This window comes from Pimephales promelas, chromosome 19, assembly GCF_988280905.1.
Source record: "Pimephales promelas chromosome 19, fPimPro1.hap1.1, whole genome shotgun sequence".
Taxonomy (NCBI): domain Eukaryota; kingdom Metazoa; phylum Chordata; class Actinopteri; order Cypriniformes; family Leuciscidae; genus Pimephales; species Pimephales promelas.
The window spans coordinates 20,999,832-21,018,747 of NC_142787.1; the positions used below are offsets into that span (position 1 = coordinate 20,999,832).

At 37.2% G+C, this 18,916-nt stretch overlaps 1 protein-coding gene across 1 annotated transcript in view; it reads left to right on the forward strand.

Annotated features, from left to right (window-relative positions):
• The first annotated feature begins 6,874 nt into the window (after positions 1-6,874).
• The window catches only part of rxraa (retinoid X receptor, alpha a), a 162,180-nt gene continuing 150,138 nt past the window's right edge, over positions 6,875-18,916 (forward strand). Inside the window, exon 1 of the mRNA XM_039688037.2 lies at positions 6,875-7,011. Coding sequence (XP_039543971.1) covers positions 6,981-7,011 — 31 coding nt within the window. The 5' untranslated portion in view covers positions 6,875-6,980. The remainder of the gene's footprint in view (positions 7,012-18,916) is intronic.

An 18,916-nucleotide genomic window follows, 5' to 3' on the forward strand; every position in this document is an offset into this window, starting at 1 on the left:
ACCGTGCGCACGCACATCCTACGCATTTTTCCCTTAATAAATCACAATCAATTCTAAATGTAGCGCAGCTTTTGCGGCTTCATGTCACGCCCATAGTTGCCCATAAATAGTCCGTGAAACGCCCACAAGTTAATATTCATCAATTGCGAAATCATGTTAAAAACAGAGAGGAATTTAAAAAAAAACTTAACTCCACTCAATGTGAAGTAGAAGTTATCATTGGCGAGGTGGAAAAGAGGAGAAAAATGTTGTTTGGAGGGCACAGTGTGGGCACTTGAGTGGCAAAAGATTGCAGACGTTGTAAATGCTGTAGCCTCACAACCTCGGACTGTGGCCGAAATAAAAAAGAAATGGTCGGACATCAAAGTCGAGGCAAAAAAGCGTCTAGTCATTAATTCAATTAGAGAGGTGGCCAAGGAGTTGGGCGAAATCAAGACTGTCCTGACTGAAATAAACTGCACAATGAGGGAATTCTTGAATAAATAATATATTTTTTCCACACCCTTTGTTGTGAAGATGATGCGTTCACTCCGAATCCTTCCATTTAATCGTCACATCTTCTAAGAGCTCAAGATCAGCCACTGTGGGTCATTATAGCCTACGCATTGTGATGAGGCATTTTATTTCCGTCCATTTAATTCAGCATCTGACAAGCTACGGTTATAATCTAAATGGGAAATAGTTCAGCGCAAATGTAATTTCTTGCAGCTTTCTGAATGGCTGAGACATACATCATACGTTATTTTATCAAAAATAAAACAAACTAAAGGCATGAATACCATGATTCCGTAGCTGATGAAGATATTTTTACAATGAAAACGACTTTCCCCAGTGGACAAATAATACATCTATCTATTTATCGATCTATAGGCCTATATATCTCCCTAATTATCAATCTATCTGACTATCTAATTGCTATCTGCTCCGTTAGACGGACATAGGCCTATTGGCGAGAATATTTTGTACATGATTTCGTTCTGTTCAGTGTTTACCATCTTATTTATGAGGATAATTTGTATATGCCAATATTATTGCAGAACTTATTTCACTTTCTTTTTGGAAATATGTGTTAATTTGCATTTCTGTTGCAGATCAATCAAACGGGTGTTCGTGTAGGCTGTTAATTGTAAGACTTGTGACTTTGTGAAGTCTTCGTGTTATTTATGAGAGGCAGTATTGCCATTTATTTTACACAACCGTCTACAGTTACACACACTTTCACATGTTTTTTGCAGACGGTGTCGCCATTTCTCATTTCACTCGTTTTTGTGCGTACACCTGGGTCAGAGCTTGCGTGAAGGACCGCACATTTTACCGTCAAGTTTGCTTTTTATAAATACCAACTATAGAGCGGTGTATGCCTTCTTTTGTGCGTACGCAACGTTTATAAATGAGGCTCCTGGACCTTTTCTGTGCCTCTCTCCAATACTTTCTCAAATTCCTCTTTGCCCTGTCTCCCATCTCGTCTATTTGTTTTACTTTTTTGTCTTTAGCTCTCTTCTTTCACCATTGTCTTTCCTTCTCTTGCATGCTTGCTCTCTTGGTCACTGTTTATTTTTTCTCTTCTCTTTCATTGGTACTCTCTATTTCTTCGCCTTTGCTCCTCAACTGACAATTTCTGTCTGGCCATGCTTCCCTACAATACAAATTTAAATAAAGGAAAATGTACATGAATAAGACTATAGAATCAGATTTTGATAATTCAGATCATGATAAATGTTTTTTTGGTCATAATCGCCCCCAGCCCTAGCCTGGTAATACCAGACTCTGCTACTTCTCTTTTCGCGAAATAAAATTAGCGGAAGTAGGAAGTCTGACGTAGTCAGGCTACCCCAGCCCTACATTGGCTTCTAATTTCTCTATCTCTGTCTCTACATATAAAGATACACTATATATATATATATATATATATATATATATATATATATATATATATATATATATATATATATATATACAGTATATATGTGCTGGCAAAGTTACACGTTACACAATAATAAGCAGACCACTGCCTCACCATTCTCTACAAGCCAGATGTGTATGGTTAAATAACGTAATGCATGCTATTATAGCCCTACAAAGCAAAAAGGCAGTAACTGCAGTTTTGGTAAACCATTAATTATTACAATTTTCATGACATTCAAGGCATCCTTTGTTATGACAAAACATCTTATCTTAAATGTGTGTCGTTTTAGAGAAAAATGGTAGTCGTTTGTACAGTAACTGCAAAAAGCCCTAGCAAAAGTCATTTTTCTCAGTTCTGCACTCTGCGTAGTTACTGCCTTTTTGCTTTGTAGGGCATTTATGTCTCAGTAAAACCCTATAATAACAGTTTAACCCTTCACTATATTCACAAATAATATTATATTCACACATTAAGAGGTTATTGGTAGATTTGTCAACTCCGTCAGCTTACAGGTCAACTCCGTCAGACATAGAACCTGACGGAGTTGACGTCTGACGGAGTTGACGTAAGGGCATGTATTTTCCCGCCAAAACATGTATTTAACACTGCAGCTAGGTAGTTTTTCCTCAGTTGCTAACTGTCCCAATAACCTCACTAAAATGCTTTAATTCAATCCACTATGTTTTAAAAAAAGTATCTTAAATGAAAGACAGTATTGACATTGTGCAGCTGTGACCAAAGGAATATTGACATTGTTTGTCTAAAATATAAAAAAATGTAAAACATACCAGAGCATGTGTGGTATTGCTGCTTTCACCACGGACAGGGAGATAAAAAGGGGTCCTCAAGGATATAGCTGACCATGCTATTTCCTGATTTTAAGAGCTTTATGAAAAAATCTGACGGAGTTGACAGAAGCTGAGGACGCAACTTTAATAGGCAGATTTTTATGGAAAATATTGTTTGATGTTCACTTCATGCATTGTTTTTTTATATTTATACCCCTTATTTTTATTTGATATATATGTTTTCACAATTGTAGAGCTTTTTTCAATATTTTTGGGATGGTTAATATTGTAACTTCATGCTGAGGACAAGTGCCTTAACATGGACTATCTAAGCACAGACCATATATTTAAACAACTTTTCCCCAAAAAGATAAAAAAGTTTATTCTGAAAATCAGATAGGTATATACAATTCCTTCCGATTTAACTTTGTAAGTATGCCATACATGATGAATTTCTTAATTTTTGCTATAAATTAGACTTTTCTATGTGGGACATGTTTTGTCCCGACTCTCAAGAATCAGTGATATATATATTGTGTGTGTGTGATTTGTTAACCCATATATCTCATATATCTCCCGTCTCAGTGCACATGTGGCGGGGACCTTGGAGGAGTCCCTAACAGATCTCAAGAGTTCCTTGTTGACCAAGAGCTTTAATTAAAGTTGGACCAATTCAGGACAATTCAGTCTCAGGACAGGACATCTTTCAACCCCTCAACCTTTCCTGCTCTTCTCTGCAAGTATGTTTACATCATGCACTTTATAAATTCAGTTTCAGTCAAACTAAAGTAGCAAATTGGTAATGTGATCCTTCTGAAATTTGGATTTGTATCTCCAGAAACAGTTATTATTATCAATGTTAAAACATGGTTGTGCTGCTTAATATTTTTGTGGCAACTGATTTGTTTTATTTGATAAATAGAAAGTATTTATTTTTAAATAGCCTTTGTGTACCCTAATGTATCTTTCCAGCTAAAATACACTCGCCTAAAGGATTATTAGGAACACCTGTTCAATTTCTCATTAATGCAATTATCTATTTAACTAATCACATGGCAGTTGCTTCAATGCATTTAGGGGTGTGGTCCTGGTCAAGACAATCTCCTGAACTGAATGTCAGAATAGGAAAGAAAGGGAATTAAAGCAATTTTGAGCGTGGCATGGTTATTAAGGCCAGACGGGCCAGTCTAAGTGTTTCACAATCTACCGGGATTTTCAATCACAACCATTTCTAGGGTCTACAAAGAATGGTGTGTAAAGGGAAAAACATCCAGTATGCGGCAGTCCTGTGGACGAAAATGCCTTCGCTAGAGGTCAGAAGAGAATGGGCCGATTGATTCAAGCTGATAGAAGAGCAACTTTGACTGAAATAACCACTCGTTACAACCAAGGTATGTAGCAAAGCATTTGTGAAGCCACAACACACACAACCTTGAGGCGGATGGGCTACAACAGCAGAAGACCCCACCGGGGTACCACTTATCTCCACTACAAATAGGAAAAATAGGCTACAATTTGCAAAAGCTCACCAAAACTGGACCGTTGAAGACTGGAAAAATGTTGCCTGGTCTGATGAGCCTCGATTTCTGTTGAGACATTCAGATGGTAGAGTCAGAATTTGGCATAAATAGAATGAGAACATGGATCTATCATGCCTTGTTACCACTGTGCAGGCTGGTGGTGGTGTAATGGTGTGGGGGATGTTTTCTTGCCACACTTTAGGCCCCTTGGTGCCAACTGGGCATCGTTTAAATGCCACGGCCTACCTGAGCATTGTTTCTGACCATGTCCATCCCTTTATGGCCACCATGTACCCATCCTCTGATGGCTACTTCCTTACTGTACTAAAAGGGCCCCCACAGTCACCAGATCTCAACCCAATAGAGAATCTTTGGGATGTGGTGGAATGAGAGCTTCGTGCCCTGGATGTGCATTTTTAAAAAAAAAAATATGTCATGTAAATGCTTCGGTCTAACTAAAATTATTCTGCGCTGTCAGACTTACCGATCTCTAGATAATGCAATTAGACGTTTCTGATTGTACCGATCAATCAGACTTGTATACATGTCAATCTGGTCAAAACACCATGACAACATTTCCTTCAGAAAATATAAAAAATAGTTCATGCATTAGCACATAGCGCTTACTTTAGCTTGTTTTTCTCAAACAGGACCATTTGCTTTTTTTGCAACAGCACTCTGAGAGTCTTTCGTCAATTTTCTACCCTCTTAAAACTCAGAAGACGAAAAATAATGTATTTTCAGGGGGCATTGAGAGCTATTGCAAATAACAGTCAACAATGAGACCTGGGTCGTTTTTTCCTTTCCATTACTTTTGGGTACATATTGTAAATGCAGAAGCATCGACTCTTGAATTATATTTGATTAAATTTAAGATTAGATGGGTCGTTCATTAAAGGTCTAATAGGCAAACGATGTCAACAAACCTCTCAAGATACTGAAATGTCTCTAATGGACCTCTTTGACTAAATAAAGACCAGAATGGGACCTTTTAACCAAGAAACTACAATCCTAAAGTAAAGAAGAATTTCAAAAACATAGTGGGTAAAGAAAATGATGGTCATTTGTGATTGTTTACTTGACCCTCTTTGTTTTGTCATGTTATGCAGACAGCAGATGGCACTGATGGGTACTGTTCCTACACAGCCTTCAGGTGTCATACGTGCACCTCATTGTCCCTGGCTCTTTGATGTCATAGAAAAACCTATCTGGACTTTCCAGACAGTGGACCCACAGGAAGTGAATTTTGAAAAAGCAGAATTTTCTCTCAAAGTCACTATAGAAAATGCCCAAATTCCATCTGGACCTAAAGATAAGCTACTGTACAATAACGAATTAGAAGAGTAAACCAGAAACGCAGTTGCTGGAATGAGTGCTGAGACATGTGATAACTAACACAAAAGCACATTCCCTATGCCATTATCTTCTGCCGGGTGATGATAGATTGTTGAATGTGTCTTTTTTCCCTCTAACTGTCACGTTAAGCATTTTTCCTGAATCATTTCTGGTTATTAAAGTGGCCCATTTTTCCTCTCCGTTGGTGTGCGTGTTCACACGGCCGGTGACTGAAGTGCTCTTGTGAACAGAGCAGTCCCTGAACCAGGGTCAGGCTGGCTGTGAGCATCTCTGCTGTGCAATTCCTCCTACGTGCCACATGACGTTGTCAAGACAAGGCGATTTAGTTAATTGCCTCATTTGGAGGTTGAAATATTATGCAGCAAATGTACTCTCTTATGGCTATATAGTGCTTTTCTGGATTGATGGTTTGTGCAGAATTGATTTTTTTTCTCTCTAACTTTTGCATAGGCCAGCTTGATTTTTGGTCATTCATTTGTCTATTTAGCTATTGGTTTTTCCCTAATTTTAAGAAAATTGTACCTGTTTTTCTCTCTCTTTTCCTCTCGTAAATGCATTATTTTATTTAGAATACTTCATATCATATTTTAAATGTCCTGATATTAAACAAATGGTTCACCCAAAAAATTGTTTTTGTCTGTTAAAAACCTTAAAAGTGGCCATAAATGTGTTCATATGATTCTTAATGATATATTCTAGTCTTATGAAGTCTTATATATTTGAGGAAGTATTTGTTATTCATATAAATCTTAGTGTCATTTGCATGGATGTAAAAATATTTTATTATGGTACTTGTAGGCTGCTCTTTTTTTTCAATATGTTTATATATATATTTACTCCTATGGATGCATGTCATTGTAGTTCATTATATATTTTTTTGTTTTCTTAGTCATTAAAAACTACTTGAATGGCACAAGCATGTCTGATTTAATCAGATTTCCTGCTCTTGAAATCTTAGGTTGCGAGGCGTAGACGTGCTGCACCATTACATGGACGTAAAACAAACAGAGAAACAAACCCTACTGGAATTCAATTGTACACAGAGGTGCCACTTGGCATGAGAAAGTCTTGTTTTGGAAATCCATCCTGCAGTGCTCACTCTCGATAGCTTTCCAATGGAAGAAAGCCAGGATTTCCTAATTCAGAGAGAATGGAGAGTTCTTAACAGATTGATCGGCTGCAGGGGACAGTCTATTCTTTAAATGACCGCTCGGAGGGGAGGGGAGGGGAGGGGGGGGGGGGAATGGTACTTCATGGATGTGTGTTTCTAAGAGGAGCCTCAAAGAAACCTTTTGTGTTGTCCTAGGTACATGTCAGGAGGAGAGAAGCTCTCTCTAAAGAGATCACCGCAGGCTGGCGTAGCTCCCTTCATCTCTCACACAGACCATCTATCTGCTGAAGCTGTTCCTCATGGATCCCTTCTGCCTTGATATACACATGGGTGAGTCTCAAAGGCTGCGATATGTTAGATTTGTTTTTCAATGGGCTTTTTATTATAATTATCCTGCCTACAGTGTTCAGAGCATAAGGGAATATTCCCAGTCTGGGAGTTAAGCACAGTTGACAGCATTTTGTAGCATCATGTTGATTACCACAATAATTAATTTACACTTCTTGGAAAAAAAAAAAAAAGCAAAAAAAAAAAAAGCAAAAATTTGAGTTGCAATGGAAGTGAATGGGCCCATTTATATCCAGATCTGCAAACCTAAAAACTGCTATAAAAATGTAATTTCGCATTTCTGGTTGGCCCCATTCACTTTTATTGTAAATGTCGTACATTTACTTTTGATTTTTGACCAACTTTACACCACAAATGCTTTCGTAAAATACCGTAACGTGTATTTAACCCAGAATATTCATCCAATTGTAGGATTTTACTTGTAGAAAATGAGAACGAATAAAAAAAATAATCATAACATCTGCACTTAATTATATAATCAAGCCCTTTGTTGCACTGTAAATGTGTGGATGTTTGTGATAATTGCAGCTGGAATAAAGTGCTTCTTGGAAACGTTCTAAACCATTTGATAAATGGTACAGTACTCGAGCATTCAAGCATGAAGCTATGTCACAAGGCGATGATGTATTTTCCAGCAAGTGATTGTTGGCATTTTAAAGTTGGTTCATGCCATTGGACGGTGACTGAGCTGGTTTTTACTTGGACTTTGTAAAGGTCATTCTTCTGGCATACAAAATCTTTCTGTGCAGGTTTCTCTCCCGGCAGGAGCTGAGAATGCAATATCTTGGACTCGGCTGAATAGCAAATATTAGTTGGCGAACCGCTGCTGCTCTTTTGAGCAATAAATATATGCTCTTATTTTATGTGCCCTGAAATGTGCTTCTTTGCCCTAATATAGCTGTGTTTCGTGTGTATCCACCTAAATAACCACAAGTACATTTATTTCAAGGTTGCACAGGCTGGTCCTCACTGGGGTTTTATGTAAAGGCTGGACCGTAGGCTAAGTTGTTTGGCTCGGCTACCAAACTACGGCCACGGATTTTATCCATTAGGACGAAAAGAAAGAGAAAATAGAGAGGGAGGAAAATGCTGAATTTAATCTTAACGCATAAATATGAGTCTGACAGAGGTTTGGCAGGCTGCGGAGCTGTCATACAACTGGGAAGAGCCGGGGTGTTTGTAAAGAGAGGCTGTTGAGTATTGATTTTGCAACAGGGCTGGCACGGGGCTTTGGAATGTAGGCCAGTGCTGTTGCAAAAGCCAGAGAGTGTTTTCTGTGAGGCTTTCTTCACGCTCCACCCTGAGCTGCTGTATGTCAGATGGACACGACACTCAGACCTTTTAAAGTCTTTAGAGGGAACGGTATCAATCCTTTGATTTGAATATCAATAGAGGTTAAAAAAACAAATCAAATTTGCTTTATTCCTGCAAAGTAATTTTTCAAATCTTCAAATACATGTTTCACTAGGCACCCTTACACTGAGGAAGATTTCCTTGCCTATCCCTGAAGAGTGCATATTGATGTATAAGAGGGTTATAAGGCACAAATGTGTACCTTTTGATGGGACTTCTGTAGAGACAACCTGAAGATAGTTTTTTTTTTCTAAATTTTAGTCATCATTTAATTTAATAATCAAAAAAGGAGTAGTTCGATTTGGGTTGTCTTGCAGCCTCTCAGGTGCAGGAAACAAGCACTAGTCCCTAGCTGAATAATTGACAAGACATGCATGTTGTGGGTGCAGTGATCCAATAGGGAAAAAAACATTTATTTGTGTCCTATAGATAAACATGTCAGTTTGATGGTAAGTGTAGGTGTGTGTGGGTTTGATTAGCTATACTTTTGGGACAAAATCCTCCTTATAAATGAGTAAAATATGACATAAATATAAATACTATACAGAAAAAAAGCCAATGTCAGACTGCAAAAGTTTTGAAGTTTTTGTTCTTGTTTTTGGAAGAATCTTATCCCCACCAAGGCTGCATTAAACGTGTAATATTGTGAAATATTTCTATTTAAATATTCTTTAAAATGTAATTTATTCCTGTGATGGCAAATCTGATTTTTTTTTTTCAGCAGCTACTAAAGGAGTAGTTCACTTTAAAAAAAAAAAAACTTTTGCTGATAATTTACTCATCCACATGTCATCCAAGATGTCCATGTCTTTCTTTCTTCAGTCGAAAAGAAATAGGTTTTTGATGAAAACATTCCAGGATTTTCTCCATATAATGGACTTCAATGGGAACCAAACGGTTCAAGTTCCAAACGAGAGTTTCAGTGCAGTTCAAAGGGCTTTAAACGACACCAGACGATGAATAAGGGTCTTATCTAGCGAAATGATCAGTCATTTAAAAAATGAATAAAAAAGTTGCAGTTTTATAAGCACTAATGCTCGCTTTGCTCTGTTCTGTGACGAGCATTCGTGACTCTCCTGTTCAAACTCGTTCATCAAAATGAACAAATCTCTTTTCGAGTCATGACTCGAAGGGTCATAAGACCCTTATTCATCGTCTGGTGTTGTTTAAAGCCCTTTGAAGCTGCACTGAAACTCTCATTTGGACCTTGAACTGTTTGGTTCCCATTGAAGTCCATTATATGGAGAAAATCCTGGAATGTTTTCATCAAAAACCTTAATTTCTTTTCGACTGAAAGAAAGACGTGGACATCTTGGATGACATGGTGGTGAGTAAATTATCAGCAAAAGTTTTTTTTAAATTTAAAACATTATTGCATATTATATAATATTACTCGTTATTTTAGGGGTAAGGTGAATTATTGTGGGGTTTTTGTAGGTGGAGGAGGGGTACCAGTAATATATAAAACAATAGAAGACTTACTCTCATTTAGTATAAGTAAATGTGTATGCAAATATATCCATTCATATAATTATCTGATCTTTTCATCATCCTCATTGGTTAACACATGTCATGTGTTAAAGCAGGCTATTATTTCACAAAGATTTGTTGATTGCAGTCTAGACCGGGCTTGACTTCAGCATGCTTTGTCAGCTCATTTTCCTGTTTCGCAGCTCTCTGAATCTCTCCATCTGCCTCAGCCACACAAATCCTGCTGCCTCATAAGTGACAGTCGTCTGCCAAAAGAATCAGATTGGCAACTAAACAAAATCCCAGAAGGCGGCGTGTGGAAGCTTTGGCACACCCTTGTACACTTTCATGATTTAGAAAGCAAGAAAGATTGTCTCTCTGCCAGTGCTTGTAGAAAAGATTGTTGCTCTGTTTGGAATCAAAAGCTTATGATATCTGTCATAAATGCAGAGCAGATTTCGACCCTATGTTTATGCCATCAGGTGTTATTTAGGTCCTTTCTTGAAAGGGATCGTTTAGGGGTTCACTAGCCAGATCCAACATTAACCGGTTGATTTGTTTTCAGAACATTAAAACGATGTTCTTAATGGTTCATTAATATCTCTCTGAAACTCTGACAGTGTGGCTGACTATGCACTTCTGTACTCTCAGAGATTGCATGTTTTGTTATGCAAGCTGCAAAAGAGGCACAAACAAATTATCACTACATCCTCTACCCTTGATCTTTCTGCCCCATGTGTCCTTTTTCTATGTACTTCTGTTCCACTTTCACCATCCTTCCTTTTCCCTGTATGTCTCGGGATGAGGTTCTATTGATCGTGGAAGTGTGTGACTGTAATACACTTTGACAGCTCACCATGCAGGCTTGCACTGAGAAGAGAATCGTGCAGCCAATCCATGAGGCAGAAGATCACGCCAGCAAAGCCCAAACTATCCTTCATGCATGGGTGGCCACCCTCCACGCAATCTAACCATACCATACGTACTCTGACATCACCTGAACTTAGGCCAATGGCTATTGCATTGTGAAGTTATGACAAACTTGATAGAAGGTTTAGAATTTAACCTAAAAAGCTACATTAGCATTGTTAGCTACACTCTTAGAAAAGCACAATTGACTTTACTTCTGTATGGAATGTGGAGACCGATATTAGAGATATTTTTATTTTACTGTATTTTGAAATCACATTTAATTATGCATGGTCATTCCTCCCATTTTTACATTTAGATATAATCATACACATATTTAAAATATGTGGTTAAAGACATTAATAATTAAAAGATTAAATGTTAAAAATAAAAATTCTTCATACTGGACATCACAATGTTGGCATGCCTAAATTCACAGCATTTAAAACAATTGATTTTAGTGTTGAATTTTAAAATATCCCTATTAGCCATAATATGAAAATAATTATCACCATCCCCATTATGTATAAATTGATTTTATTGATATATTGAAATAAAAACGTTTATTTTGTCGTAATACATGACTACTTTTGAGTGATTATCATTGGAGAAGCATTCTTTTTGGCCATCGAATTGTGTAATTTGATGTCATGCAAGATTCTTGCCGAAAGCAGCTCCATTAGTCAAAGATTTTATTGATGCTCTATTCTGTTGCTGATTTGAAATTATAAGAAATTGCTTTTTTAATCAACATTTTTATACGTCAGCTTTCCCACCACAAGATAAGTGCTTACACTTTATTTTAATGTGACGTAGTTAAATTGTAATTACTCAAATAAGTACTGAGTAATAATAATGAACTACATGCACTTACTATAGAGTTACTGTTAGGGTTTGGCTTAGGGTTAGTTATGCATAATTTACTGTTATTACTAGTGTAAGTTCTTGTAGTAACGTGTAATTATGTCACCTTTAAGGAGTAGTTCACTTTTAAACAAACTTTTGCTGATAATTTACTCACCCCGCATCCAAGATATCCATGTCATTCTTCAGTCGAAAAGAAATTAAGGTTTTTGATGAAAACCTTCCAGGATTTTTCTCCATATAATGCACTTTACTGGAAACCAAACGGTTCAAGGTCCAAAATACAATGCAAAGTGTTCAAAGGGCTTTAAATGATTCCAGATGATGAATAAGGGTCTCATCAAGCGAAACAATCAGTCATTTAAAAAAATGTTCTGTGATGCACGTTCGTGACTCTCCTGTTCGAACTCGTTCATCAAAATGAATGAATCTTTTTTCGAGTCATTTGGTTCATTCAATAAAGTTCGAACAGGAGAGTCACACAGAACAGAGCAAGGCGAGCATTTGAGCTTATAAAACTTAAATGTATAATGTTTTTTTTTTTTTAAATGACCGATCGTTTCGCTTGATAAGACCCTTTTTCATCATCTGGAATCGTTTAAAGCCCTTTGAACAGTTTGCACTGAAACTGTCTTTTGGACCTTGAACCGTTTGGTACCCAGTAAAGTCCATTATATGGAGAAAAATCCTGTAATGTTTTCATCAAAAACCTTAATTTCTTTTCGACTGAAGAAAGAAAGACATGGACATCTTGGATGATATGGGGGTGAGTAAATTATCAGCAATTTTTTTCTTTTTAAAAACTACTCATTTAAAGTGTTACTGGATAAATTACAATTTAGAATATATTAAATATATATTTCTGTTTACAATACTGTTGTACTGTATTGAAAAATAGCTTTGAAAGAGACTTCTTTCAAAAACATATTCTTATTGACCCCAAATTTTTGAACAATTAAACATTTACCTTTTTTTGTTCTTCTAGTTGCCATATAGCTTAGTCTACTTGCTTAGCATAGAACTAACTGCTCTTTTGATTAGCTAGAAAAGTTCATTTTGCACTACGCTGGCAACTAAACCTTGATCCCTTGGTGTGAATACATCTTCCCGTGGAATTTTGTCCCCCCCACCCAGGCTCAAAGTAAAACTCCTCCTGTGTGTGTACATTGGTTTTGTCTTTACTATCGTCAGAACATGTTATAAATTCAGAGAGGTGGTATTTAGCACTCCGTAGATTGCTCGTTTAAAGTTGTGTAAACTCTCTGGTTTGGCTGGGCACACCACACTCGGCGAGCACTTAGGATGTGTGCCTACAGTGAACTATGATTGCACGAGTGTGCTTGCTGCTTTCAGCCAAGACTAATGAACTGACTTCTCTGAATATGTTCATCAGCTTCCCTATAAACCCCCTAAACCCTGTTTCCCATCCATTAGCTCCATTCAGCGGCTAAATCATAATGATTTCCAAATGTGCTTTGTTTGAATGCACTCGTGGGGTCTACCAGAGTTGAATAGGTACTGTGGCACACCACAAAAATGTCCTATTTAAAGACAAGACATAATATTATTCAAGAAGAAGAAGTGAAGACTGGAGTTTAACCACAGTGGTTAAAAATGAGACCAAACCAAATGACTTAAAATGTATATTTTTCTCTTTTTTTAATTCATAGCATGGACTGTTTAATCAAATTAATCACAGTTATCCTTTGAATAATTATAGAATGGGCGGCTTGCAGGGAAGGGAAACAGGAAGGGAAGGAGCAGTGCTTTCACCACATCAAAGTCATCTGACAGTAATTACTGTCTATGAAACAATAAATAATGAAACAGGATCTATCTACAATTTACTTTAATGTTCCTGCATGATGTAATTTAAAATAAAGACAGTAAAATGATTTTTTTTTTCAGTGCAGACATCTTCGTATTGATCACAGTGAACTAATGCAGCTGTGCTGCCAAATTTGAGAGGAAATTAAATTAGAGGCCAGTGCTTAATGCTATATATATTATGTGGTCTGTTTTGAAATAGACAGCAGACTGAGAGGCCGCTACATTTGAATTCAGTAATATGTTTATGCACATGTCCTTCATAGTTATTTACTGAAATATGTAGTCCATTTCATTCAAAGGACTTGAAATACAAACGTTAAACGTTTGTACAGAGTACAATGGACGGAAACAATGCCATTGTATGAGGAGTTTGGAGGCTATACTGTAGATCATATTTTTGTTAAAGTCAACATAAATCGATGTGTGCAAACCATTTTACTTCAGTAATGTGATGTATTTCAGACAGGATATTTAATGAAAACAAATGTAGGGAGGATCTTGTGTGGATTATGGCACGTTACATGCCAAACAGAATGGGGGCCAGACAGAATATGAGTTTGCTAAATTGTCTACAGTGTTAATCAAGTAAATTTTGTCAATTGTTGTTTTCATGATTTTTTGAGCTGTAAGGTTGTCCCTGTTGTCCTGTGGGTATTGCTGTTTACTTCAACATTTGTTTTGTCAGGTGCAGTAACTTACAGACATAACAGATTGCTTTTGTTTGTGGCTTTTGGATGGTTTTCTGCCTCAAACATTATCAACATATAGAGACAACAGGAAGGAGACAAGTCACTGATGGACAAATTGACAATTGTGTTTTTGTATCCAATTGTATTCTGTAGTCTGGTTCTTCTCTCTTGACGAATAAAACTCTGGGCGGCAGTTACCCAGTCATGTTTAATTCACACTCAGCACTCGACAAGTGCCATGACAATAAGGATGGCTAGTCTCTGGGAATGTAAGCTGGTGTGTAGTAGTGATGAGAATGGATATGATAAGGAGGGAAACCACTATATGGGAAGGATGTAATAGTAAATAAAGTATTCCATAGTCAGAGGAGGGCATTTCAGACACTCTCCTTGGGCTCGTCCTGTCCAGGAAACTGGTGCTCGAAATAGCATGCATCCATATTTTTCGTACAATTTTTGTGAAGTGAAGTGGAGCCCTCCGCGTTCTCTGATTTTTATATTCTTCCAATGTCCACAGTTCTCGAAGTCATCAACATTCAGCTGTAGCATATCAACTATCTTTTGCATAGCTGTTATATATCGCAACTATCCTCCACAGGAGAGATCCGAGCCTCAGCCTCACCCATTCGCCTTTCCAGATCCGATCCGTAAATTGGAGAGAGAGAGAGCTCGACCGAATCGATTGATGTTTTTAAGTCACTCAAAGTACTGTCTATCGTGTTCAAACGAGATTCAACAGATTCATCCATGTAGTTGACGCGCGGCTACGGATTGGTTTCACCATCTTCAGTAGTCGATCACACGGTCGGTTGAGTCTTCGATTTCTTCTTCCCAATGGGCAGACCGGGCGTTGAAAATATAGGAAAATCTTTGTCACTAAGAGGTTTTGGCATACTTGAGAAAAAAATACTGAAAAAATGGATGACGTTTGTTTTGGGAAAAATGGGATTATAATCTGTGGTTTAGCGAGGAGCGAAGTCCCAAACGTCCATCCTGCTCAGGGTCACATGACCACCCTTGCAAACTCTTGCGAAAAGCTACGGACGGTTCCTATCTGATGATTCCAGCGGAAGTTGAGCGTTGCTATGGTACTGATAAACAAACCTGAATACTTAACAATTAATAAAATGAATAATGATTTTATAAAGATAAGTTGTCATAACTTTCTAACGTTATTAGGGCAGTTAATACAATTAAATTGTAGGCAGACATTGAACTATTGACCACTATACCCTATATAGTCAACCTGACATGTTAACATCCTGAGAAAATTTCCTCACGCAGCAGCCTTCCAATTAAAATCTCTTTAACCCTCATCAGAGAGATCATACAGAACTGACAGAATCAACCTATCTAATCTCTCCGCCATTTTTGTTCTACCCTCTTCCGACGCTTTTCACTGTGTAGTACGACGTCCGTTGGGGGCATGTTGCGTATTACGTAGCTGATTTCAACTGCCAGTGTGAAAGCGGCGTAAAACTGTTGGAAGATTTTATCTATTGTGAAATAATGTACTCTTGTGTGTATTTACAATGAGCTGGTAAGCCTGGTTAATGTGAAAAGTAGAGCATCTGTTAGGCCTGTAGGCATCCAGTGAAGACCACAGAGCGGTTCTTCCTGAAACTGAATAAGCTCATAGAAAAACATCGCCTAACAGAACTCATGTGGTAAATCTGTGGCTCACTTATCACTTTATTACTTAGTGAGATTCAGGCATAAAGTTATATTAATCCCACTTCATGAAGTATGTAGTCTGGAGACAGCACATGGCAGCATAGGAAACCACAGTCTCTGATTAGATCAGTGATGGCTGCTGCCTTTCAAGAGTGGACAGATGCCACTTGTCAGTGGCAATATATGTATCAATATATGTTCAGTTTCTCAACTAAATTACTCAACCATAGTCAGAACAGTATTTGTACAATATTTACAAATGGCAATACACAAGAAACAAGATTAACAACATCAAACTAAATGTCAAACGAAACGCTGCCAGTCTTTTTCAGTTGTTGGTTGTTTGTGGCAAAGTCGTACCTATTTGTGCCTATTTATGTATTATGGCGCTTTTCCACTGCATAGTACGGTACGGTTCGGCGCAGTACGCTTCGACTCGGAGCGGAACAGTTCGGTTCCCTTTGTGTTTCCACTGCAGTAGTACCCCTTCAAAGTGTGTGGGACTGATCGTTATTTGCGCGCGCCTCTACTGCCATGACATCATCTTAAAAGCGCCACATTTTCAAACCCACAACACAGGAACAATGGAGACTATCAAGGGGATGGTGTTCCTGATTCTCGGTATGTGGTTGTTTTTAACTGCTAGCCGTAAAAATGTGTTTAAAATGAGGCTGATGGCAGCAAAACAAAAATACTGCTAAAAAGTGTCTCGTGTCTCGTGTCACAAATCCAATGACGCTAGTAGTGACGCTGGTAGTGACGATTCTGTCTGACCAATCAGTGATCTGCAGTGTTTCACGTCACATTTTAGTACCGGTACGGTACGCTTGGAACCTCAACAGACCAGGTACCATTTAAAGCGTCCTGAAGCGAACCGTACTGTACCGTACCATGCAGTGGAAAAGCACCACAAGTGAGCCGTACCGAACCGAACCGTACCGTACTATGCAGTGAAAAAGCGCCTTTAAAGGTAGGGTAGGTAACTTCGGAGAGGCTAGCAATAGCAAGCTAGCTTTGAAAGCATGCCGCTTCAGAACAGCTCAGAGTAGAGAGGGACTTAATTACGGTAATTACGGCATGGCGTGAACACAGCATAAGCTTGTTGTTTTGTTTTGGGACAAGTGGAACTGTAAAATGTGACTGATGTGTGTTGGCTCAGTACTCCGCTCGGACCAAATGCAATGATTGGATGAAATTTTTTTGGTTCTAAATTACACAGAAGATATATGTAGGCTTAGGTTTTGTAATATTCAAACAGTATAACAAAACGTGTTTAAGTAAACCATTGCTTACCCTACCTTTAATTTATGAATTAATTTATTACATTTTATATATGCAATTCTACCATAAAGACTCTTGAGCCAAAATGACATAACAAAGCATAAATTTATTAACAGCCCAGCAAGTATTGTGTTATAAAGTTCTTTGGCGTAGCCCCTGTCCGTAGCTCGCAATCCGAGGGTACGGAATCTGTATTTCATACCTGAAGATGAAGGCAGGGGCGCAGCCGACCCCCTTCGAGGTATGTGTAAGAACCGATATATACTACGAGTATTAGAACATGATTGGTTAGATGAGAAGGTAATAAGTGACGTAACAATTGAGTCTTCCTGTCAGAACTTACTCTGAAGCTTTCATTACCGGTCTCTTCAAAAGTCTCTTCTGCTCATCAAGCCTGAATTTTTTTTATTAAAATACAGAAAAGGCAGTAATATTGTGAAATATTATTACAATTTAAAATAATGATGTTCTATTTGAATATACTTTGAAATATAATTTATTTTTGTGATGCAAAGGTGAATTTTTATCAGCATCATTACTCTAGTCTTCAGTGTCACATGATCCTTCTGAAATCATTGGAATATGCTGTGATACTTTCAGGATTCATTAATGAATAAAAAGTTAAAAAGTACAGCATTTATTCCAAATAGAAATATTTTATTTATATAAATATTAGAAATATTCATTTCTTTTAAAAAAGAAAGAAAAAAACTTTTGAATGCTAGTTAGTGTACAGTATATTGTTAACAAAATATATTACTAATATATATTATATATTATGATATTCTATAACAAAGACAAAAACTAGATAGCCTATATATATATATATATATATATATATATATATATATATATATACTGTATATACGGTGTATATATGCACACATATACTTTTTTCATAAATAAATACATAAATTCTTTGCTTTCCAGTAGTTAGGAAAATCCCAGGTCCCCTGACCAACAAAAATGACCTAAGGATGATGGGTGAGAGAAAATCAATCGTAACTGCCTTAGATCAATATTAATAATGGTGATGCTGTTGTCTGTCCCTGACCTAACAGAGACAAATGATCTTATACAAGGAATGGAAACAAGAAGGTTTGTTTCGAAGGGCTGTCTCTCTACTTGAAGTAAAGCCCTACTGACCAGAAGCTGAACAGTTCCGATATTATGAAGTACACATACCCAATAAATTTTAGATTTAGACAAATGAAAAGTCAGCTTCAAGTTGTATATTTTCATAAATAAAAAACCTCTTGAATTTTGAAGGCTAATTGCTTGCTGAGATAATAAGCAGTGTAATGCTTTTTTCCTCCACTTGAGGTGAGCTTTGACCACTGGGGCTTATTCACAGTGACCTTTTAAAGGCAATATGTGTGAGAATGTATAGGAGAAAGTTTTTCAGGTGCTTTCTTACAATTTCAACATCAGTTAAGTTCACATTTTTTTTTTTTTTTCATACATTAAATCATATTAATTTAGCATGCACTTTTGGTAACACTTTAGGGTCCAAGTCTCACAATTAACTAGTTTCTTATTAGCATGCATATTAGGATATTGATTATTTATTAGTACTTATAAAGCATATATTAATGCCTTATTCTGGATGACCGTCCTTTAATCCTACCCAATACCTAAATTTAACAACTACCTTACTAACTATTGATAAGCAGTAGTTAGGCTATTATTAAGGCAAAAATAGTTCATAGTTAGTTAATCGTGAGAATTAGACTCTCATCTAAAGTGTGACTGCACTTTTATCCAAAGTGAAGTTTACAGTAAGTCAACATGCTTTTTGTGCATGATTCAGCTTGTTA